We start from the raw sequence: 25603 nt of genomic DNA on the forward strand, positions 1-25603 counted from the left end.
TTTTTCACCCTATGTAAATTGGTTCAAGTGCCACCTTGTCTGCAATTTGGAGCTAGACTCTGTGTTTCTATTTTGCAGCTTTGCCACCTGGTTTCCCCCCATTTTAACTGCCACAGGATAGTTATGATTCCAGCCATGTGTTCAATGCAACAGCAGAGTACAAAGGGCTTTCTCCCCAGTCAGGCATGCCAATGCTGATAGTCATATGTGAGTAGCAGTCATTGTCGCCAGCTACTTTCATCCTGATGCTAGACAGGTTTATGCAAGATGCTGCAAATAAGCTCGGAACAGGGATGGCTTGTAGGCAACTTGTCATAATTCTGTCCAAGTTGATATCAACATGCTTAGTGTTCTTTGTATTCTCAAATGGAGCAGATATTTCCAGCCACAAAGAGAATATGAATACATTAATGTGTATAGATGAGCTCACCACTTTTAATTGGTAAACTTTTGCAAAACAGGAGTTGTGTGTTGACCTTGTTTCTTTGTGTTTAGTACCTGCTTTCTTTAAGTTAGTATAAAGTTCAGTGCTACCTTTAAGTACATAGGCTGCATCTGATTTTTAAGCCTTTGGCCTCCCTAATAAGGTATACCTATTCTGGAGTGGTTAAACATTTGGGTCTCCCACACTAGGTTTTCTTCAGGTTGGGTCTGAGATAGTTAATTTCACATTCTGTTCAACACTGTTTCCGACGTCTTTTTTATTTTCTCAAAATACCTTCATTGCATGAAAATGCAGAGATTGTTTACACAGGTGAAACTTTAACATTTATCAGAGAGTGGCTGAATGATGAAGTTACTGTTGAATTACACCAAGAAACATGATGTCTTGTAGCAAACCATTTCTTTTTAGAAACATTACCTCCTTCTCTTTAAAAAAAAATGGTTGCATTCAGAAACACCTACGCTACAAGAAGCAACTACAAGGTTAATGAAGTCCTCTCTCATTACCCAATGTGATCTACAGCTCCTGCAACAAAAATCTTCTGACTAGCCTATGTTAACAGAATCATGTTGCACAAGACATGAGAAAGGGCAGGAACTCTCACTGGCAAGATGGCACTTCAGAACGTAGAGTCATAGAATGAAGTACGGATGGAAGCCCTTCAGCCCAATATGTCCATTCACATCACAGTGCGCACCCAACCTGCATTCAGCTCATATCCCTCTAGGCCTGCCTTTTCATATACAGTTGGCCCTCCTTATCCGCGGATTCCGCATGCACGGATTCAACCAACAACTGATCGAGAAAACTTGGAAGTTCTCTCTCCAGCACTTGTTGTTCGAGCATGTACAGACTATTTTTTCTTGTCATTAATCCCTAAAAAATACAGTATAACAATTATATAGTATTAGGTATTATAAGTAATCTCGAAATGACTTAAAAGTACAGGTAGTCCCCGGGCTATGAATGAGTTCTATTCCTATGTCCATCTTTAAGTCGGATTTGAAGTCAGAACAGGTACATCTGGTATTATTTAGCATCAGTTACTCAAAAGTTTTTCTTAGTATATAGTACATATTTTACCTTTCTATGCATATAAAATACTTAAGTATCATACATATTTCAATAATTAAACACTGTGTTGCTTAGTAATAATTGTAGCTTTCATCGAGACAGGGCCTTTCGCATTCTCCATTAAAATTGTTCCGATTGTTGACCGATTGTAGCCTAACGCTTTTCCAATGACCGATGGCGTTTCACCTCTTTCCAATCGCTTTATTACTTCCAACCTTATTTTCAATTGTGATTATTTTTGTGAACATAAACACTGCGGATTCAGTGCTATACTGCCAGGTCCTAATGTCCACCGCACGGAGACATGTTAAGTAAAGTCCGGGGTTCCGCTGGGTCCTAAAGACCTCCGCACTGATACATGTTAAATATGGGACGAGCATCCGCGAATTTTAGTATCCGTGGGGGGGTCCTGGAACCAATCCCTCGCAGATAAGGAGGGCCGACGGTACCTAACTAATTGCTTCTTAAATGCAACTATTGTACCTGTCTCAACCACTTCCTCTGGCAGCTTATTCCATATGCTCAGCATCCCTACATGAAGAAGCTGACCCTCAGGTCTCTTTTCATGTTCAAGTTCAGTTTATTTCCATTCTACCGTACACATGGATACCAAATGCAACAATGTTCATCTGGGCCAAGGTGCACAATACAGTACATATAACTCTACGTACTAAATTAACAAATCATATCAGAATCAGAAATGGGTTTAATATCACTGGCATTGGTTGTGAAATGTGTTGTTATGCAGCAGCAGTACACAGAAATACATAGTAATAAAAACTAAATTACAGTAAGTATATATATTTAAAAAGTTAAATTAAATAAGTAGTGCAAAAAGAGAAAAAAATTAGTGAGTTAATGTTCATGCACTCAATGTCCATTCAGAAATCTGATTCAAAGGGAAGGGAGCTATTCCTGAATTGTTCAGTTTGTGCCTTCTAGCTCTTGTACCTCCTCCCTGATGGTACCTCTCCTGCAATGAGAAGAGGAATTGCTCCTTGAAGATATCCTGGATGCAAACGAGGCTAGTGCCCATGATGGAGCTCACTGAGATTACAGCTTTCAGCAGCCTACTTCAATCCTATGTAGTACACCCCTCCCGCCCCGCCATTCCACAAAGTGATACAGCCCGTTAGAATGCTCTCCACAGTACATCTGTAGAAATTTGCAAGTGCCTTTAGTGACATACCAGATCTCCACAAACTCCTAATGAAATATAGCTGCTGTCTTGCCTTTTTTGTAACTGCATCGATATGTTGGGCTAAGGATAGATCCTCACAAAATATTGACACCCTGGAACTTCAAATTGCTCATCCTTTCTATTTCTGATCTCTTGACAGGGACTGATGTGTGTTCCCCTGTCACATGCTTTCAGAAGTCCACAATCAATTTTTTGGCATTACTGATGTTGAATGCAAAGTTGTTGCTGCGGCACCACTCAACTTGCTGATCCTGTATGCCTTCTCATCACCATCTAGATTCTGTTAACCATAGTTGTATTGTCAGCAAATTTGTAGATGGCATTTGAGCTATGCCTAGCCACACAGTCATAGGTGTAGAGAGAGCAGAGCAATGGTCTAAGCACATATCCTTGAGATGCACCAATGTTGATTATCAGCAAGTTAGAGATGTTATTTCCAATTTACACAGACTGTCGTCTTCTGGTGAGATCAAGTTGCAGAGGGAGGTACAGAGGCCCAGGTTTTGGAGGGTTTTTTTTTAATCAGAACTGTATGAATGATTGTGTTAAATACTGAATTGTAGTCAATAAGCAGCAGCCTGATGTAAGTATTAGTATTGTCCAGGTGATCCATGACTGTGTGAAGAGCCAGTGAGATTGTACCCACTGTAGACCTGTTGTGGCACTAGGCAAATTACAGTGGTCCAGGTTGTTGCTTAGGCAGGAGTTGATTTGTGTCATAACCAAGCTAATAAGGTGCATTTGTGGCATAAGTTAAAAAGTAAACAGTATAATGTTACTGTCATTTCATACATGATGAGATCTGGGCGATGGCAGGGAGTTCAGAAGCTGTTTTCCATCCTGATCATTCTTATTTTAATGTTATGGGACCTCCCACCTGATGATAGGGGGTCAATGAGATTGATGGATGGATAGAAGGGGTCTTTGAAAATGCTAAGGGCTTATCTCTGATGGGTGGAAGAGAGACCCCAACAATCCTCTCAGCAGTCCTTGCAATACTTTGTAGAGTTTTGTGGTTAGATGCTTTGCAAGTTTTTTTCCCTCTTACCCTAAATCTCCAAACCCTAGATTTGGATTTACTTACTTCGGGGAAAAGACTATTACCATCCACTAATGCTTCTCATAATTTTAAACATTTCGATAATTTTGCCCCTTAATCTCTCATACTGGAGAAAAACTGCCATAGCCTCGATGAACTAAACATTCCTTTGTAATGTATAACTGTGATTCTTTGCTCACAGCAATCTTCTCTACATTTGCATTCCTCCAACTCTGGCTCCAGTGTCAGTGGATGTAAATCCTATCTTCTAGGTTTTAAGCAGTGAAATTCCTAGTAACCTCTCCTCCCCTTCAAGATTATAATAAAATTGACTGTATGAATGTGCCAAAATCAACCACTGATAACTCTTTTCCTGAAATGCTGCCTGGCCTGCTGAGTTCCTACAGCATTTTGTGTGTGTTAATCATTAATGATTTTTTGCTAGATCAGTGCAGAGTGGTGTGGTTAATTGGTAATTAACTAACATTTTCCTAAAGTTCATAGTGAGATTGACAACAAGATGCTACTTTAATAAGGCTAATGGCAAAAATGCCCAGATAGTTCAGCACTGGTGGTGATACACTATTTCTGGAGTCTCACTATCCCACTACAAACTGTTGAAATAAATTGCACATCAATCACAGAGTGCCCCAGTTATGTTTACAGAAAATTCTGGACTATGTTTAATACTGAGCCTTTTTCTATGTCCTATTGCTGACAGATGGAATTAGTTAAAATTGACATGGTCAGCATAGACATCGTGGGCTGATGGGCCTGTCATGTGCTCTTAATATCTAACAACTGATTATGTCCATTTTGTGCCTATTAATATGACTTAATTCAATTTTTCCTTTGATACCACAGCAAGCCATTCTCACTTTCCAATTCAGTTTGGATTTCTAATCAAATTTTCCATCCACGTTAGTTGCTTCATTCTGTGAAGTACAAGGCAGGAAAGGCTGCAGAACAGACCTGGTTCTGTACTCTGATATTTGTACTATATGTTTTAAGTTTCAACACAAGAGTGGCTAAGAGAATTGGCTCCCCATTCCTTTGTCAGGAATCCTCCTGCAAATGCTCAACTTTGCTATTTCCAGCCACAAACTTGACAGCCCTTATATTGTAGTTTATTGCAAGAAGAATTGTCACTTGGTAGGGCAAATCAACAGAGGCAGGACTGAGGAAAGTGTCAGATTTTATTAATTTCTTAACCTATGGGCATCACTGGCAAAGCTACCACGTTCCTAACTGTGCCCAACTAAACTGAGTGAACTATTTTGAAGAGACTCCCACGTTGCAGGGTCTGGAGTCACACAGTCACCTAAGATTTTTCTATCTTAGAAAAATTACTGAACTGAATGTGTTTTCATTACTGGGAATAGCTTTTATCACTTCACATTTATTTAATTAACTGAATTTAAACTCCCCAGATGCCATGGTGGGATTTGAACTCATGTCAATTTTTACCTTCAAACTGCTATTCCAGTAACTTAACCAGTACACTTCCAGACCCAGCAGTGATGTATTGACAGGTGATCAATGTGAACAAAGTTGTATAAATATGGAGTCAAGATTGGAATTTAAGCAGTAAGCATGGTGGAGAAATACTCTTCAGAAACAGTCCAGCTGGGAAAAGTCATTAATGGAGCACAACAAAGTGAGGGATGAAAACATAGACTCTTAAGTCAAATGAGATGGCAAGCCTAGAGAACTGAATCAATTACATTCAATGGTCAAGGTGGAGCTTTATAGTCTCAGATGTTTTGTTTATTTTTCCTACTTCAGGATATCAAATAAGCGGTGCAAGAGACCTTGGTAGTTCAACAGACACATGATGTTAAAAGCATCAGGACTAATGGACCCAATGTCTTTTAGTCTCAGTCACATTTTGTATGTTTTTACAGACTACATGCTTAAAAATCCTTCATCTGCTTGTTCCCTGCTTGAAGATAGAAGCACTGATTCTGAAGTGATTGGATGTATAAGACATCCCTTGCAATGGAAAATGAATAAATAGATTGTATTATATTTTTCACTATATCAAAAGGGATTATACATTTCACATTTCATTAAAATGGCAGACATGCTAATCTCTACTTGTAAAATTTATCACCTTCATTATACATTGAGGATAGTCTGGAATTTTAAAATACAGTGTACTATAAACTGGAATGTTTTGGAATATTTGCATTTTGAAGATCTCTTCTGCTAATACAAAAATATTTTGCTTCGTAGCTTTGAATCTAATCAACATGTAAATTACCTCATAACACAGCCAATAATTTATAATTTGCCTTAAGCATCACTGAAATTTTAATTGGTTTGTTACCAATAAAAAATTACAATTTTTCCTACAATCAAACAAGAAATCTCAACTTGGGAGATATTTTTTAATTCATTATAGTCAATAAAAAATTCATTTGTTGTATTGTCACATTTGAGAATAGAAAATCAAAATTATTAAATATGCTTGCTTGTGAATGTATCTTTAAAAGTAAAAAAAAAGTCAGCATTAACAGCAAACACTAATTGAGTAACTAAGAACTCTCCTATTAAATTCCTTCTTTCTCAGCCATATCACATCATTCACCTCCCATCACCTCATCTCACCTGTTACCTGCTGGCTATACTCCTTCCCCTTGCCCCCCCACCTTCTTTTTCTGGCTTCTGACCCCTTCCTTTTCAGTTCTGATGATGTATCTTGGTCTGAAACTTCTTCAGTTTATTCCCATCCATAGATGCTGCCTGACTTGCTCAGTTTTGTGTGTATTGCTCAAGTTTTACAGCATCTGTGGAATCTCATGTTGAGTAAAGAATGATAGGAATTGTAAAACCATTATAGCTCTCTTCAGCTGACTTCATTGTGGTAATTAACTTAACAAAAACTAACAAAACTTCTGAGGAACCCTGACTAAAATTATCAAGACAAAATCAGTTTAAACATGGTATCATGCACACCAGAGACAAATTTAGTTGGCTCCATCTTGGGTACAAACCTACAAAGTACCCAGGACATCTTCAAGGAGTGGTGTCTGAGAACGGCTGCGTTCAATATTAAGGATCTCCAGCACCCAGGGCATGCCCTTCTCTCACTGTTACCATCAGGTAGGAGGTACAGAAGCCTCCTACCTATGTTGCCTTCCGGGTATCAGACTTGGCACTTCTCAGATTGAGTCCTCAGCATTCTTAAGTTGGAGGGTGAACAACCAGAGGTTATGGTCCAGCAATTCAGGAACAGCTCCTTCCCCCTGCCATCTGATTCCTAAATGGACATTGAACCCTTGGACACTACCTAACTTTTTAAATATATATTATTTCTGGGTTTTTTTGCATGATTTTTATCTATTCAATATACATATACTGTAATTGATTTACTTATTTATTATTATTTTATTTTGTGTTTTTTTTCTACATTATGTATTACATTGAACTGCTGCTGCTAAGTTAACAAATTTCACGACACATGCCAATGAAATGACAGTGACACAGACACAAACCCGATTCTGATTCAGTGTTGGTTTGTTTTTCCCTTTCCCACTCTCATCAACCATATCTCCTCTACTCCTGCATTTCTGCTCTCAGCCCCTCTCCTCTGTCATAGGAAAGAACATGCAATTGTCTTCTCCTCCCACCATCCCAAGACTTAAATGATTTTTTCAGTAATTCAGTGGACTTCTCCCTATCACATTACTGCATTCTGTGCGCACAATGTTGTCTTCTTTACAGGAGAGAAAACCACTGTAGATTGGTAACCACTTCATGGAATTAATCTGTTTAGTTTAGTTAGAGTGCCCTCGAGTCACTGTTACTTTATTTCTCCAAATGACTTACCACTTGAACCTCTCCCTTTGATCTCCTCTTCTTAATGAAGCCCAGTGTAAGCTCAAGGAATAGCACCTCATCTTCTGCCTAGGTACACTGCAACCTTTGGGGCTCAATATTAAATTCAACAATTTCTGATAACCAGCCTATTCTGTTTGTGGCAGAACTGGCCAATTCTGAGGAAACATCACCTAGCTGGAACATTAACTCAGCTTTTCTCTATCCATGAATACTTCCGAATATCCCACAGACATCTGCTACAAGCCCATAGATTCTCAGAGCTGTCTGGGAAATGCTCTCTTCCCGTCCTGTGTTCTGCAGATTTTCTTGTCTCTGTGGGACCTATGTTGTTTTTAATTAATGCTTTGCTAACAAATCCGGGAGAAACTAGAACTATTCACAATACTACAATAGCAAAACTAGCTTTACAGGAACTTATGTCAGATAAAAGACTTCCTCACAGCATTCCTGCATTGAATTTCACTGATGGTTTAAAGTCACAATTTATGAATGTCCTTGGCATCCGCTTCTGTGCAGCTCACTAGAGTAGCACCATGCTGTGTTTTCCATGTACCGTGCCTTGTAATGTATGACCTTTCCATTCACATAAGCATCATATATCGAAAGAAATGCCACCAGACAGAGAAAGCGCTACTATGTCCAAGGGGGCTACACATGAGTGAATACAGGACTATATTTTTATGTAATGAAACCTTCACAAACAATGAAGGAACTAAGTGCTCTTTAACAAGCTGTCCATATACATTATTGAGGCAAAATGATGATTAATTAGTAGCTTAATAGTGGATTAAACAGCAGAAAGTTAGACCAACAATTGTTCTGGTAACATACAAGGTTATTAGGGTGCTATGCTTAGTTATTGGGAATGATTGCATTTGAAACTTAAGTTTCTTTTTGGCAAGCTAACAACACATCTTTATTGAGGCTCTACTGGATAAGGATTAGGGCATTTTAGCCAATTGTACAGAATAACAAAGAGTAAATTCTCACTGAATGCAGTTTCATTACACATAGCACAGAACTAGAAAATAGACAAATGACTTTGCTCAAAAATCAAGAAATTGTTAGCTCCCGCGGAAAAGAAGAAATAGCATAGATTTTCAACTGGTTGTTCAAAGTGCTGGAAGAGGTCGGAAATGAAAAAGAAAAAAGTTGAATATTGCTGCTGAGGTAGTTGTGAAAAGTATCTCTCCTCCTTGAAAGAAAGTCTGAGAAATCAATTTAATTAAACATAAACTAATAAGGTCACCAATCTGGAATGCTGACCGTCCCTGGTGAATTTGCTCAACATATTCAACAGCACACTATTAAAGTTAAAGAAAAAGGCTCTGTATGCTCAATACACTGTACAAGGTGGGTTAAATTCCCTGCCAGAAGTTCAGACAATTTATTACATCCTTAAACTTTTTTTTAAATACAGAAAACGTTCCAGCATGTGTTACTCCAAAACTGGTGCTTAAGATGTAACACATCTATTTTGAAGTTCACAACATTTAGGAAAACAACATAACATGGCTATACAAAACTTCAACTTCTATCATTATTCAAGTAGGGAGTTGGGAAGGTTGGCAAGAGAACACGTACAAGGCAGATAATCTGCAAAGTGACTTAGCAAAAGGTTAACAGGCCAATCCTTGTGAAAGGCTAACAGTGAAATAATCACTTGCAACAGGGTCATATGGTGAATGGGAGGATTTTTTTAAATATAAAGCAACACCCTATAATTGTGCAATGCCTGCATAAAATGAAACATGAGATGCTTACATTGAATAATTTCATTTCTTTCCCACTGTAAGTATGTGGTATCTGAGACCCTTTTCCTAATTCATTTTATTCCCTGGTGGAAGTCAAGAATGAACTAGAGCCTTTGGGGCAGCCAGTGATTCCAAATGCACAGATTATTTCCCATTTATCTTCAGATCTGGCTTAAATGTTCTGAAACTTCAGTAACTTGGCAAGTTCAGAATTATCAAGAGGAATAAAATAATTTCATAGCTATGAAGTCATCTAACATTCCTCTAATCTAACACTCTGAAGGCTTGTCCACACTTAAGGCTTTAATTCCATCTTTCATCCACTATGAATTATTAAACACTTTATTTAGCACGGAAACAATTATGTCCAAATGCCATGCTTAACCAAAAGTAAATAGTGAAATAATCTTTGTTGACTAACATTGGTGTGGCAATTCATTGTAGCACATGGTACCTATTATTCTATGCTTGTATTCTGATGGGATAATTTCTAAGTGCAAAATATTGGCAACTCCAATTTCTCAAATCAAATTTTAATGGTTCTATCACAATATAGTACTCTTGCGAATGCGTAAACACTTTCTTAGCTTCACAAGCATGAGATAATCTGCAGATGCTGGAAATTCAAAGCAACACACACAAAATGCTGGAGGAACTCAGCAGGCTAGGCAGCATTTATGGAAAAAAAAGTAAACACTCAACATTTAGGGCCAAGACCCTTCATCAGGACTCTCTCTTAGGTTCATTACTTTCCCTTATTAAAATTCAGATATGTATTTGCTTCCTTGCACCTGTGATCAACTGCTTTTGACTCAGTTTTCCAAATAATCAACTAGTCCCTACATAATTAAAAAAAAACTCTACATTTATATAGTACCTGGTGGGGCAAGAAGAGATCTGAATTTTTCAAATAAAGGATAGCGAATATCTGGAACGAGCTGCTAGAGAAAGTGATAGAGGCAGATACAAATGCTTTTAATGCTCTTGACATTTAGACAGGTACTTGGATAGGAAAGGCATAGAAGGATGTAGGTAAATGAATATGGACGACGTGGGCAGAAAGGGGTGATTTCTGTACATTTTTAAGATCCTTTAATACCTCAGGGTACCCTGATGTGACTTATACAGCTAACGATTTATTCTTGTGGTGAAGACGCTGTGGAAATGAAGAAAGTCTCTCCAGACAATTTATATGTAATGGGCTGCCCCAAAAATGGAATTTAATAATGATAAGATAATCACTTTATTTTAAAAATGTTAATTAAGAGATAAATACAGTCCAGGGCACCAGGAAGAACTTCAAAAGCAACAGGGTTAAATAGAAGGTGGGCGGGGGGGTGTTCTGATTTAAAGCCATTGACCTGAAGCAATTAACTCCATTATTTCTCTGTGGAAGCTGACTGACACTCCAAAGGTTTCTGTTTTTATACTCATTTTTGGGATATATCTTCTAAACTCAATACAATTCAGATTTTAAATAACCTTGCTGATGTCATTTTTATTATTCTTCTTGACCTATTATTGCTGCCTGTAATCTTCCAGAAACACAGTCATTCCCATTTGTTTTTCTCCCGTCATCCCATTACTTCTCTCACTGCCTCTACACTTGCTTCAAAACTGTATCATCCCCAGTATTTTCTAGTTTTATTACAAGTCTTTGACCTCAAACATTAATTCAATTTCTATTTCCACAGAAGTTGCCTGTGTGCACATACATTCTCTGTTTTATTATCTTTGACTGCCATCTGAGGTATTGCACTGGATCACGTCGATGGGTATTTGGCAGTTCTAGCTGCAGCACATGGTTTGCCATGTTCTAGATTTATTTACTGGAACACTGCAGCACAGAGGTATAGAACACATTGGAACTATCTGCTGAAGGAACTCAACAGACTGAGCAGCGTCAGTAAAAGAAAAAAAACTGTCCATATTTCAGGTCAAAATCCTGCATCAGGACTCAGTGCAGGCCAAACTGAAACATTGACAATTCCTCTCCTCCCACAACATGCTGCTCAACACGTTGAGTACCAAAATCAGATTGCTTGATGCCCTATACAGGCAGTCCCCGGGTTACGTACGAGTTCCGTTCCTGAGTCCGTATTTAAGTCGGATTTGTATGTAAATCGGAACAAGTACATCCAGTATTACTTAGCGTCAGTCAGTCAAATGTTTGTCTTAGTATATAGTATATATTTTACCTTTCTATGCATATAAAACACTTAAGAAATGTATGTACTCCAATAATTAAACCACTGCGTTGCTTAGTAATAATTGTAGCTTTCACATGCTCCATTATTCTCACTTTATCCGTTATCCTTTAAAATTGTTTTGATCGTTGACCGACTGTAGCCTAACACTTTTCCAATGACCGATGGTGTTTCACCTCTTTCCAAATGCTTTATTATTTCCACTTTATTTTCAATTGAGATTGCTTCCTGTCAATGGAACAGGAACACTGCGGATGGCTGGTCCTGAGCTGCACTGGCTCCCGAGGTCCGCTGGGTCCTAAGGACAACTGCACCCCATCAACGAAACAGAAACACTGCCGCCGGCGGGTCCTGGAGTCCGCTGGGTCCTAAAGTCCACATGCACTGAGACAGGTTAAATGGGACATGTGGGGGCAGTGTTGGGTTTGGGTATTTGATCCTCCACAATATCTTGGAGTGAATCTTACTCCAAATATTTCGAAGTGAATGAGTGGGAATTTAAACTGGAGGTGGTAGTGTTTTTTTTTAAATGAGGTCGCGTTCCGAGCTTGACATCAACCTGGCACAGATGGTATGAGTCACTGGATCGACATCAACCCGGCATGGGTGCGGTCTGTCACTGGATCGAACTCCAGGAAACTCCATTCTCCAGCCCAGCGCTGATCTCACTGCGCCACCAGCAAACTGGAATGGGGGGGGGGGACGACGACAACGCGGGGTCAGGGTGAATCTTACTAAGAAAAATTTAAGCCTAATACAAAGTTAAACACTCAACATAGTGTGAACAGCAACGACTTAAAATGGAGGACGGCGTCGCGATTAGACTTAAAATGGTGGACAGTGTTCTCCTTCCTCGGTTCATAAGTACGAGTTGTCTGTAAGTCTGACGTTTGTAACTCGGGGACTACCCATATTCCAGCACCTCAGCCTCTTGTGTCTCCATGGAACACAGTGGAAACCAGATGTGGGTGCATCGAACTTCTCTGTCCACCCACGGACTTAGAGCTGAGTCCAGGTTTTTCTGTAACATATTGATACCACTTGTAACTTGCCCCACCTAGAAATGTCAATCTTTACTAAAAGGTTAAGTGAAGATTAGTTTGGCTATTAACTTCATCTGTATTAATATTAATGTTTAAAATATTTCTACAACAGATATTTTAAGTAAATTTAGTACTTTCAATTGTTTTTACTAGTATTGTTTAATTTTATTTAGTTACTGAAATGTTTTTCCATCATTTCTCAATAATTCTGATCATCAGATTCACTCAGATACATTGGGAAATGCTTTGGTTAGTCAGGTTGTCAGAGCCAATAAGCCTGGGTGGAGATATTGCATCACCCATCAGTTGTACAGTTCCACTTGCATCCCTTTCTACTTCAAGAAGGACTAGGACTATGTCACCAATTGTTAGGAACCTTGTGACGAGTGAGCTAGTAAGATTGGGGAAAGAAAGATACCAACTGCCTTGGGAAAGTAGCCAACATAATCAGGCCACCAGGTACAAGTAAAGTCTATCCATCTGAGTGAAAAGTTTCAAATTTCTGGGCATCAACATCTCAGAGAATCTATCCTGAGCCCAACACACTGATCACATCACGAACCAGGCTACTTATCATTAGGAGTTTGAGGAGATTTGATATGGCACCAAAGACTTGAGAAAATTCTACATATGTACCATGGACAGCATTCCGACTAGTTGTAATATTTGTCTGGTTATGGAGGCTACAACGCACAGGGTCAAAAGAGGTTGCAGAGGATTGTAGACTCAGCCAGCTCCATGGAGAGCACTAACCTCCCCACCGCTGAGGACATTTTTAGAACAAGATAGACAATTGCCAATAGACAGTAGGTGCAGAGTAGGCCATTCGGTCCTGCTAGCCAGCACCGCCATTCATTCTGATCATACACAATCAGTACCCCGTTCCTGCCCTCTCCCCATATCCCTTGACCCCGCTATCTACAAGAGCTCCATCTAACTCTCTCTTGAATGCATCTAGAGACTTGGCCTCCACTGCCTTCTGGGGCAGAGCATTCCACATATCTACCACTCTCTGGGTGATAAAAGTTTTTCCGCATCTCTGTTCTAAATGGCCTACCCCTTATTCTTAAACTGGGCCTCTAGTTCTGGACTCACCCATCAGCAGGAACATGCTTCCTGCCTCCAGTGTGTCCAATCCCTTAATAATCTTATATGTTTCAATCAGATCCCCTCTCATTCTTCTAAATTCCAGTGTATACAAGCCCAGTCGCTCCAATCTTTCACCATATGACAGTCCCGCCATTCCGGGAATTAACCTTGTGAAATTACGCTGCACTCCCTCAATAGCAAGAATGTCCTTCCTCAAATTTGGAGACCAAAACTGCACACATTACTCCAGGTGGGGTCTCACCAGGGCCCTGTACAGCTGCAGAAGGACCTATACTCAATTCCTCTTGTTATAAAAGCCAGCATGCCATTAGCTTTCTTCACTGCCTGCTGTACCTGCATACTTGCTTTCATTGACTGATGTACAAGAACACCTAGATCTCGTTGTACTTCCCCTTTTCCTAACATGATCAATCTGCCTTCCTGTTCTTGCCACCAAAGTGGATAACCTCACATTTATCCACATTAAACTGCATCTGCCATACATTTGCCCACTCACCCAACCTGTCCAAGTCACCCTGCATTCTCATAACATCCTCCTGACATTTCACACTGCCACCTAGCTTTGTGTCATCAGCAAATTTGCTAATGTTACTTCTAATCCCTTCATCTAAATCATTAATGTATATTGTAAACAGCTGCAGTCCCAGCACTGAACCTTGTGGTACCTCACTGGTCACAGCCTGCCATTCCGAAAGGGACCCGTTAATCACCACTCTTTGTTTCTTGTCAGCCAGCCAATTTTCAATCCACGTCAGTACTCTGCCCCCAATACCATGTGCCCTAATTTTGCCCACTAATCTCCTATGTGGGACTTTATCAAAAGCTTTCTGGAAGTCCAGGTACACTACATCCACTGGCTCTCCCTTGTCCATTTTCATAGTTGCATCCTCAAAAAATTCCAGAAGATTAGTCAAGCATGATTTCCCGTTCATAAATCCATGCTGACTCGGACTGATTCTTCTACTGCTATCCAAATGTGTCGTAATTTCCTCTTTTATAATTGACTCCAGCATCTTTCCCACCACTGATGTCAGGCTAACCGGTCTATAATTCCCTGTTTTCTCTCTCCCTCCTTTCTTGAAAAATGGGACAACATTAGCCACCCTCCAATCAGCAGGAACTGTTCTGTAGAACATTGGAAAATGATTACCAATGCATCCATGATTTCTAGAGCCACCTCTTTAAGTACCCTGGGATGCAGACCATCAGGTCCCAGGGACTTATCAGCCTTCAGACTCAACAGTCTATCCAACACCGTTTCTTGCCTAATATAAATTTCCTTCAGTTCATCCTTTACTCTAGTTCCTTTGGCCACTATTACATCTGGGAGATTGTTTGTGTCTTCCTTAGTGAAGACAGATCCAAAGTACCTGTTCAACTCATCTGCCATTTCCTTGTTCCCCATAATAAATTCATCCGTTTCTGTCTTCAATGGCCCAATTTTGGCCTTAACTATTTTTTTGCTATTCACACACCTAAAGAAGCTTTTACTATCCTCTTTTATATTCTTGGCTAGTTTACCTTCGCATCTCATTTTTTCTTGGCGTATTGCCTTTTTTGTTACCTTCTTTTGCTCTTTAAAAGCTTCCCAGTCCTCCGGTTTCCCGCTCATCTTTGCTATGTTATACTTCTCTTTTATTTTTATACTGCCCTTTACTTCCCTCGTCAGCCACAACTGCCCCTTATTCCCCTTAGGATCTTTCTTCCTCTTTGGAATGAACTGATCCTGCACCTTCTGCATTATTCCCAGAAATACCTGCCTTTGTTGTTCCACTGTCCTTCCTGCTAGGGTATTGTTCCATTGAACTTTGGCCAGCTCCTCCCTCATAACTCCATAGTTCCCTTTGTTCAACTGTAATACTGACACATCCGATTTTCCCTTCTCCTTCTCAAACTGTAGGTTATAACATATCATATTATGGTCACTACCTCCTAATGGTTCCTTTACCTTGAGGTTCCTGATCAAATCCGGTTCATTGCACAACACTAAATCTAGAATTGCCTTCTAGGTAGGCTCCAGTACAAGCTGTTCTAAGAATCCATCTCGGAGGCACTCCACAAACTCCCTTTCTTGGGGTCCAGTATCATTCTGATTCTCCCAGTCTACCTGCATGTTGAAGTCCCCCATGACAACTGTGACAAGCCAATTTTAACTCTTCATTCAACTTACACCCTACATAGAGACTGCTGTTTGGGGGCCTGTAGATAACTCCCATTAGGGTCTTTCTACCCTTAGAATTTCTCAGTTCTATCCATACTGACTCTACATCCCCAGATTCTATGTCCCCCCTTGCAAGGGACTGAATATCATTCCTCACCAACAGAGCCCCCTCTGCCCATCAGTCTGTCCTTTCGATAAGATGTATATCCTTGAATATTCATTTCTCAGGCCCTGTCCGCTTGAAGCCATGTCTCAGTTATTCCCACAACATCGTACTTGCCAATTTCCAACTGAGCCTCGAGCTACATCTACTTTATTCCTTATACTTCGTGCATTCATATATAATACTTTTAATTTGTTACTCCCCTCTCCTTTCATATCAATTCCTATTTCACTTGGCCATACTGTATGATCTCTTCTTGAGCTTTCTACTCCATTGATTCTGTTGTCCTTTTTAACATTTCCTTTTTCACTTTCCCTTTAACTCCATCCTTATATTTCCAGTTCATCCCCTCCCCCCCCCCCCCCACTACTTAGTTTAAACACATCCGTGTTGCAGGGGCAAACCTGTCTGCCAGAATGCTGGTCCCTCGCCTATTAAGGTGCAACCCGTCTCTTTTGTACAATTCATCCCTACCCCAAAACAGATCCCAGTGGTCCAAGAATGTAAATCCTTGCTTCCTGCACCAGTTCCTCAGCCACACATTCAGATCCATTAACTCCCTATTCCTGCCCTCTCCAGCACGAGGAACTGGAAGCAAACCAGAGATAACCACCCTGGAAGTCCTGCTTTTCAGCCTTCTTCCGAGTTCTCTGAGGTCCTGCTGCAGAATGTCCTTCCTCTTTTTCCCGATGTCATTTGTGCCGACATGCATTACCATTTCCGGTTGTTCACCTTCACCCTTGAAGATTCCCTGCAATCGGTCCATGATGTCCTGGGTCCTAGCACCAGGGAGGTAACACACCATCCTTAAATCTAGCCTGTTGCCGCAGAAACCCCTTTCGGTACCTCCTACTATGGAGTCCCCTCCTACTACGGCTGTTCCTTATGTCTGACTCCTTGGCTCTGCTTCTGCACCAATTTTCAGCTCGCAGACCTGTCCGCCTCTCAGACTGGCAGTATCTTCTGTCCTGACAGCTTCCAAGAAGGTGAACCTGTTTACGAGAGGTACATCCCCTGGGGTCTCCTATACTTCAAGCATCCTTTCCTTCCTCATCGTCGCCCCCTTTCTCTCCTCCGGTATCCTCGGTGTAATGACCTCACTGTAGGTCCTGTCCAGAAAACCCTTGTTTTCGTGGATATACCTGAGGTCATCCAGTTCTTTCTTCAGAAGCTGAATCTGGACATTGTTACGAATCTGCTACAACTCTGAGGGGCCGAAGGGTACAAAGTAGCCCCCTCCTTTTTGAGAATCACAAGATCGCTATTAATTCGGGTCTGGGACCCAGGAAATGAGAGAGAGACACGCAGGATCCTCAAGGTTTGAAATGTGTCCTGGGCCTCCGAAAGACAAAGCCACGGATAACGGCCATTGTCTCTGGGAGACAGAATTGTGTATTGAGTACTGTACTATTCATTGAAGCCCTCAGGGTATGACCAAAGTGGGCTGGTTGAGGGATAGCACCATCCCAACCTGACTGACATCTGAGACCCCGTGAGTAAGGATAAAAGAGGGTCTGGGGAACAACCCCTTTAGACGCACCAGGAGAAATGCTAGAAATCCCGCGACAGCATTTAATAGCGACAGCCGGAGGGGCCCGCGTGCGTCCTTTCCCGTTGCCTGGGATTGGTAGGACTGACCACGGAAGAACGGCTTAGCTAAAAGGAAAAGGACACCAACGACATTTCAAAGGATCAACATCCTAAGAAAGGAAACTCTGGCAAGTTCCAAAAATCTCTCTCTCTTGACTCCAACCAAAGGCTGCAGCCTAAATGAACTAAAGTGACTTTTATATTTCCATCGAACAATACACTATCCCCTAGACAACAATAGAGCTATTTCTTATTGATTATTGTTATAACCGCACCTTTTGATCTAGTATTGATGACATATAGTATCTGTATGTTTGCATTGATATTATTTTTGTGTATTTTTATCAATAAATACTGTTAAAAATAGTACCATCAGACTTCAACCGACCTCTCTATCTTTGCTGGTAAGTGACCCAGTTACAGGGTACGTAATAACTTGGGGTTCTCATCTCGGGATTTGATACTAAATTGGGGGACCAGTGAATCGGGCTTGTAAGTCCAAACTTGGATCTGGTTATGCGGGTAGCCAGACGGGAAACCAGCAGAGATGGACGTGGATAAATTTATAGAAAACCCGACTCTGGAGGTGCTAGAGGCGGCCACCAAGTCGGAATTAATAAATATTGCGTAAGGACTAAATCTCGCAGAGGTGAGGTTGTCAATGAAAAAGCGGGAGGTGCAGAGGGCCATAACTCAGTATTATATTGTGAAGAATGTGTTTTCAGCTGAGGTACTGGAAAATATCCCTGAAAAGGTACCAGCTAGTGGGACGGCTCAGTTAGAGTTGGAGAAATTAAGGTTGGAACATGAAATTAAATTAACGCAGCTGAGAAAGAAAAGGAAAGAGCCGAGAAGCAACGGGAGCATGAGCTCCAGCTAAAGGAGTTAGAGGTGAAAAGGGAGCAGGAAAGAGCTGAGAAACAAAGAGAGCATGAAATTCAGGTAAAACAGCTGGAAGCAGCTGAAAAAGAGAAACAGAGGCAACATGACTTGGACATGGAGAAGTTTAGGTAAGAGTGAAGAGTTCAAGGGTCAGACCAAGAGGAGCGGTTTAATGTTAGTCGGGAGTTGAGGTTCGTTCAAGGAAATGGATGTTGATAGTCATTTCTTGCATTTTGAAAAGGTGGCAGTGAATCAGAAGTGGCCCAAAGAGCAGTGGGTGGCGTTGTTACAAAGTGTGTTAAAAGGGAAGGCACAACGGGCATATGCGGCCTTGTCCATGGAGGAGGAAGAGGCTGAGACTTATGAAAAAGTAAAGGAAGCCATTCTTCGAACTTACGAATTGGTACCTGAAGTGTATAGACAAAAGTTCAGAAATTTAAAAAAAGGGTGGAATCAGACGTATACCGAGTTTGCCTATGAGAAGGGTGTGCTCTTGGATCGTTGGTGTGCAGCAGAAATAGTGGACAAAGATTTTTGGCGTCTCAGGGAGTTAATTCTGATTGAGGAATTTAAAGGTTGTGTTCCAGAGGAGATCCGGATGTATTTGAATGAGAAGCCGAATAAGTCCATCTCAGAATTTGCTAGGTTCGCAGATGAATATGCCCTAACCCACAAGACAAAGGTTTCCTCAAATAAAAGTTACCAGAGAGACCGTGGGAACGATAGAGAAAGCCTGCCGGCTGAGGGAGAGGTCCCGCCGTGAGCTAGTGGTAAGATTGAGGAGGAGAGGCAAGACGGCCAGAGATTTCCGGGCTTGACCTGTTTTAATTGTGGAATGGGGGGACATATTGCATCTAGGTGCTTTGCTCCGAGGAAGGAGACAGGAAAATGGAAAGCAGCAGTCCCTATTGGATGTGCCGTGGTGATCAGTAAATCGGCAACAGAGCCCCAGGTAGACAGAGTACAAGAAGGGTCTGAGACTTGTATGTCAAACGGAACCATGTCTGTGAGAGAGGGAGACCCACCAGTTCCCGTGCAGATCTGGAGAGACATGGGTGCTGAACTGTCATTGGTTAGCAGTAAGGTACTGGATTTTGGTCGCAAGACGGGTATGGTAGCTTTGAAAGGAATAGGAAAAGGGACAGAAATGGTGCCCCTGCATAGGGTCATTATAAATTGTGAGCTGGTATCTGGACCAGTTGAAATGGGGGTGCGATCAGAATTCCCGAGAACTGACGCGGACGTCCTTCTTAGTAATGATTTAGCTGGTGGTAAGGTTTGGTCAGCAACGAAGCTGACAAGCCAGCCTGTGAGTGTTGAGGTCCCGCCCCTAGATTCCAAAATCTATCCCGCATGCGCGATCACTCGCAGCATGTCGAGAAAGGCAGCTGAGAATGAGAGCAGTATAAATCCGGCCAGTAGCAATTTGGCCGAGACGTTTTTACTGACCCTGTACCACGAGGGTTTAGAGGGTGGTAAAACGAAGAGTAGTAAAGTGAAAGAGGGTAAGGGAAAGGAGGTAGACCTGCCCTTAGCAAGGAGAAAAGTTATAGAGGCACGAAATAAAGATGAGAAACAGATAAAGCTGTTAAAAGGTCCAGAGTTGGACATGGATGATCTGTCTGGTTTGGCAGAACTGGTTGAAGAAGTTGAAAATTCTAAAGGTGTTCCCAATAATGAAATGAGGACAGTCCTAGATGAAAAGGATGCCATTACCTTGAAGAAGTCTGCTGGGTTGGCAGATGAGGTTGTTTCAGCCCGCGGGGTTGAGTTTACTCCAGAAGGGAGTTGCCCAGAGAGTAGCTGGGAGGATCAGGGGAATTTAGAATTTGAAAAGGGTATGGGTATTGAAAGCCTGGAAGAGGCAAATGTCCTGTTTGAGTGTGTCCAAGATGTGGATGCACGTGGTACTGAACCTAGTAATGGAGCTCAGAAAAAGTCTGAGGTATTTGATTCAGTCCTTGTGGGTCAGATGGACTTGGTTCAGTGAAGAAAGGGTTAACCTTGGTAATAATGGGAAGTGAGAGCTCCCAGTTGTTTGTGCTCGAAGGTGCGTTAAAAGTTAGTGAGGAGATAAAAGGTGGTGAGGTGAATATTATTATTGAAGGAAAAGGGGAAAGTGTAGTTCCCAAATTGAATGAAGAAAATTTAAAGTCTGGACTGATGTCAGAAGCAGCAACCAGACGACAGAGACAATGACTTGGTACTGAGGTACCTGTGAATCAATTACAGGTTGCGTTGGAAGGTAAAGGGGCCCCACACGCTATTGTTATTCCAGAGTGTGGTGTGAAACCGCAGAATTCGAAATGCTGTTTGAACAAAGAGGGATCGCTGGCATTGAGAACTAATAGCCTGAAGGGTCCTGAAGAGAAAACTAGCAACTTGCATAAAATTAAAGAATTGTCTGGAAATTTGGAAAATGGTCTAAGTTTGGAACACATTGTTGATAAAATAACTCCTATGAAAGGAGCGGGCGAAAGCCTATTTCGCCAGGGTGCACAAGCTCCCCACGTGGGAATTAACTGGAAAAGAAGCAAGGGTTGACGGGATGCCATTTTTAAATAGCAGAAGCCGGTTTTAAGGGATTTCGACAAAGCATGTGAATAATCAAGACAACCCCCATGGAAGCTTGACTGTTAAGTTTGAAAGTAACATAAAGATTAGTATTTGCAAGAACTTTTGTAGTATACACGTAAGCTAAGATCACAACTCTTTAGTTTTGTTTGCTGAAGGGAAGAAATAAAAATAGGTGGTTATTAAATTGCTGATGCTACAAGACTTTAGTATGGTACAAGATGTTAAGATATTAAAGGAAGTGACACTGTAATCGTTAATTGTTTAGATGCTGAATTGAATGTATAACTGTATTACTCTGTTGAAAAAAATACTTTTGTATTGTGTTAGATTCTAAAATCCTGTAAGACTCTGTACTACTTCGTTTTCACTGCTGGTGAAAATGCTTTGAAGAAAGGGGGTGTTATGAATGTGCCACAACTCTGAGGGGCCGAAGGGGACAAAGTAGCCCCCTCCTTTTTGAGAATCACAAGATCGCTATTAATTCGGGTCTGGGACCCAGGAAATGAGAGAGAGACACGCAGGATCCTCAAGGTTTGAAATGTGTCCTGGGCCTCCGAAAGACAAAGCCACGGATAATGGCCATTGTCTCTGGGAGACGGAATTGTATATTGAGTACTGTACTATTTATTTGAAGCCCTCAGGAAATGACCAAAGTGGTCTGGTTGAGGGATGGCACCATCCCAACCTGATTGACATCTGAGACCCCGTGAGAAAGGATAAAAGAGGGTCTGGGAAACAACCCCTTTAGACGCACCAGGAGAAACGCTAGAAATCCCATGACAGTGTTTAATAGTGACAGCCGGTGGGGCCCACGTGCATCCTTTCCCATTGCCTGGGATTGGCAGGACTGACCACAGAAGAACGGCTTAGCTAAAAGGAAAAGGACACCAACGACATTTCAAAGGATCGACATCATAAAAAAGGAAACTCTGGCAAGTTCCAAAAATCTCTCTCTCTTGACTCCAACCAAAGGCTGCAGCCTGAATAAACTAAAGTGACTTTTATATTTCCATCGGACAATACATTAACCTCCAGACAATGATGGAGATATTTCTTATTGATTATTGTTATATCCGCACCTTTTGATCTAGTATTGATGACGTATAGTATCTGTATGTTTGCATTGATATTATTTTTGTGTATTTTTATCAATAAATACTGTTAAAAATAGTACCATCAGACTTCAACCGACCTCTCTATCTTTGCTGGTAAGTGACCCAGTTACGGGGTACGTTACAACATACTTTCCACAGCTGTAGCAGCCGGGGGCACCATCAGTGTCCCTGACCTCCCACATCATGCACATAGCACGCTGAATCAGCTTAGCGGTCATGTCTTCACCCTCTGCAACTGTGACTGGCGTAGTCTCCTCGCTGAAGACTCTCGAGCCAAAAACTAGCACTTTTCACACCAGGCACTTCCCTCAACCAGGCCGCCTCCCGACAGGCCTGACAAGACCAGACTGCTTCCCGACAAGATGTCTCAAATAGGTGACATTTATCATTAAGGACCTTCATCATCCACAACATGCCTTCTCTTCTCATTATTACCATCAGGGAAGAGATACAGGAGCCGGAAGATGCACACTCAACATTCTAGGAACAGCTTCTTCCTCTCTACAAACACATTTCTCAACCCATGATCTCTCCCTCACTATTTTGTTCTTTTTTAACACTATTTATTAAAATATCTATTTTTGTATCTTATAGTATTTTTGTGCACTGCTGCCACAAAACAAAATATTTCACAAGATGTCAGTGATAATAAACCTGATTCTGATCCTGTTTAATGATGTATCGAATGGACCTCATATGATAAAGATGAACTCTTAATCTCTCAATCTACCTTCTCATGGCTCTTGTACCTTATTTGGCTACCTGCACTGAACATTCTCTACCAGTGTAACACCATTATCTGCATTCCATTATTGTTTTCCTTTCGTACTGCCTTGGTATACTTAGGTAGGGAATGATCTGTCTGGATGACACGCAAACAGAACCTTTTTCTTTTTATCTCAGCGCATGTGACAACAATAAACCAGTTACCAATACTTCTTCATTCATAACCAGAAAGTCTCAAGATAATTTGAAAGTATAGAGTAGTGCTAGTTAAATACAGTGAACTTCAGTAAAAAGAAATGGACTTGGAGAGGAGGTGTTATCTGAGTGACGTAAAAAAATGAGTCATTGTAAGGAAGATGAGTAAGTGGGAGAGAGGCTTTGAGACTCCATGGCAGGGAGAAGCTCACGCACTTGATCTGAATTCAATCATCTGTTTTTCCAGTTCCTTTCAGAAACTTTGAAAATCTTCTCACACTGTTGGGTTCAAGCAGGACTGGTACATATGAGCATACTCCACGTAAATGCAACTGTCACAGATAGATTGCTTAAAAATGAAATGAATTACAAATACTTTTGTGAAACGTACAACATGTCACTGCCTCATGCTTGATAACATTTTTCAAAAACTTTGCATAACTGAGTTTGATAAATATGTTTCTTTCCACAACTTCCTTTTAACAACGATGACAGGTTTTCCAGGGAGAGAGAAGGTAAGAACACTCATTACTGTTATACAGCAGCCAGGAGGAAAATGACAACCTTACATCTTAAGGGCAGAATAAAGAAAAGTTACTTATGGTCTTTAAAGCTGGTTGCTTAGCTTAACTTGCTAGGAGATTAGGGATAAGCACCTCTTTGTTTTTAGCTGTCTTTAACTGAATTGTAACAGAGGCAGCTGCACTGGTGTATCAGCAACAAGCTACAAATAAAAAGCTTGCTTTAAACTTACAACTGTAATTAAAAGTTCTTTCAAGGCACCTGCTGTTACTGTTACTGTTTATTTCTCAGAGAGAGAGAGATGCCAAACAATAATTCAGAAATCGTCATTTTGTAATACCTGCGGGGACTTGTGGGAACGCCAACTGTACTGATGGCTATGCTGGCTAGACAATAGAACATTTTCATCGGTATCCACCTGGCCAAACCGCAATGTCTCCTGGGTGTCGTTACATATCACAAAGTGGCTGAAGACCAATTCCTCTGCCTCTGGATGTTGGTTCTGAAACAAAGAATATCAGCATGCATTAGATCAGCCCCAAGGATGATTAGCAGTCACGTACCTAAGTGGTAAATGCTGCAGCTTTTGAAAGCCAAAGGATATGAATACTTAGATTAATACTTCACGACTGACAAAAGCTGTTTACTGTCAACACCAGCACTTCAAATTCTCTATAGTGCTTAAAAAAACAGTTGCTCTAAAAAATATAAAGGAGCCTTCTGGAGATCTTGAGTCTAATGTATAAACTGATTTAGATCTTGCATTTGGCACTGTCTTCAAAGCTTAACTTTAGATGACTCCAAACATAATCAGATCATAGCTCAGCATTCCAAAAGCACCAGAGCTAAGATGTTCATGTCTGAACAAAGCATTCAGTTTGGCCAAAGTAATCAGCAAAGTGATTCAAACATTATTTTTGAATAGAGAGAAGCACATAGCATCAAAAACACAAGGTACAGTGCGATGCAAGGAAAGTAACAGAAGAAAAAAATAGGGGAAAATAATAAAAAACGTAATATCAAACATCCTTACTATATGTTCATGTGAGGTAAGCAGAAAAGAAACACAGAATTGCACAGGAGGATTAAGGAAAGTTCCAGGGCATGGTTCTGCAATTCAGTTCCTGGCTGCTGACTATTCAACTCTGCCTACCACACTTGGGAAAATTCTTGTAACCCAGCCTACAAGGATAACTTGATCCAGTGAACTATACTCACAGGAGCATGGCCTTGTGCTTTTGCAGGCCAAACTTGGCCAGCTGCTTCCCATCCTCAAGAGAGAAAAATAGTAGAATTTAAAAACAAAGGTAAGAAACTCAACAAAGAATCTAAGATACAGTTGCCATGAGAGCCCCTCAGCTACCCCATTACAGGTATATAAGAGCTGCTCAACACCCTAAAAGGAAAAGATCAAATTTACATCTATCTGTGAAAGTGTCAGTGATAATCGGATCTAATCCAAAGTAATATGATTATAAACCATCAGTGCTTGAGTAGCTGTTAACCAATAAGGACATTATATTTTTCCACTGACATCAGTTCGCAATAGCCAAAGAGTAGGACATTTGTGCAACATGCCAGAACTGCAAAAGAAATCTGGTCATTGCATACAAATTAGAGAGAAGTAATCACTTGCAAGCAAAGCTTTTAATTCCCAAGACTGGATCCTAGCTTTACTGCACGCCATACCTTGGCTGTCTTTATGAGCAGGAGTAAATAGGATAAATATAGGGCTGTGTTCTTTATTATACAGAGATGTGATAGAACAATTCTCAGTTTTAAAAAGAATGACTAAGATATTCATGTAAAAATTTTAATTACAGGCACCAAAAACTAAACTTTCTGAGATAAATATAGCAGAACAAAAGGGTAGTGAGTAACTGGAATAAGCTTTCAGAGAAATGGTTCATGGAGGAGAAGGGCTTGCAGAATTATAGGTCAATCACAGACAGCTGG

The 25603-nt window shown here is 40.8% G+C and overlaps 1 protein-coding gene across 2 annotated transcripts in view; it reads right to left on the bottom strand.

Annotated features, from left to right (window-relative positions):
* Positions 1 to 25603, bottom strand: part of LOC132398003 (intermembrane lipid transfer protein VPS13B-like) — a 1044617-nt gene that overhangs the window by 88919 nt on the left and 930095 nt on the right. For both annotated transcript variants that reach the window (XM_059976892.1, XM_059976883.1), the window contains exon 43: positions 23988 to 24149. In XM_059976892.1, the coding sequence (XP_059832875.1) occupies positions 23988 to 24149 (162 nt within the window). The remainder of the gene's footprint in view (positions 1 to 23987; positions 24150 to 25603) is intronic.

Source organism: Hypanus sabinus, chromosome 1 (genome assembly GCF_030144855.1).
Source record: "Hypanus sabinus isolate sHypSab1 chromosome 1, sHypSab1.hap1, whole genome shotgun sequence".
NCBI lineage: Eukaryota > Metazoa > Chordata > Chondrichthyes > Myliobatiformes > Dasyatidae > Hypanus > Hypanus sabinus.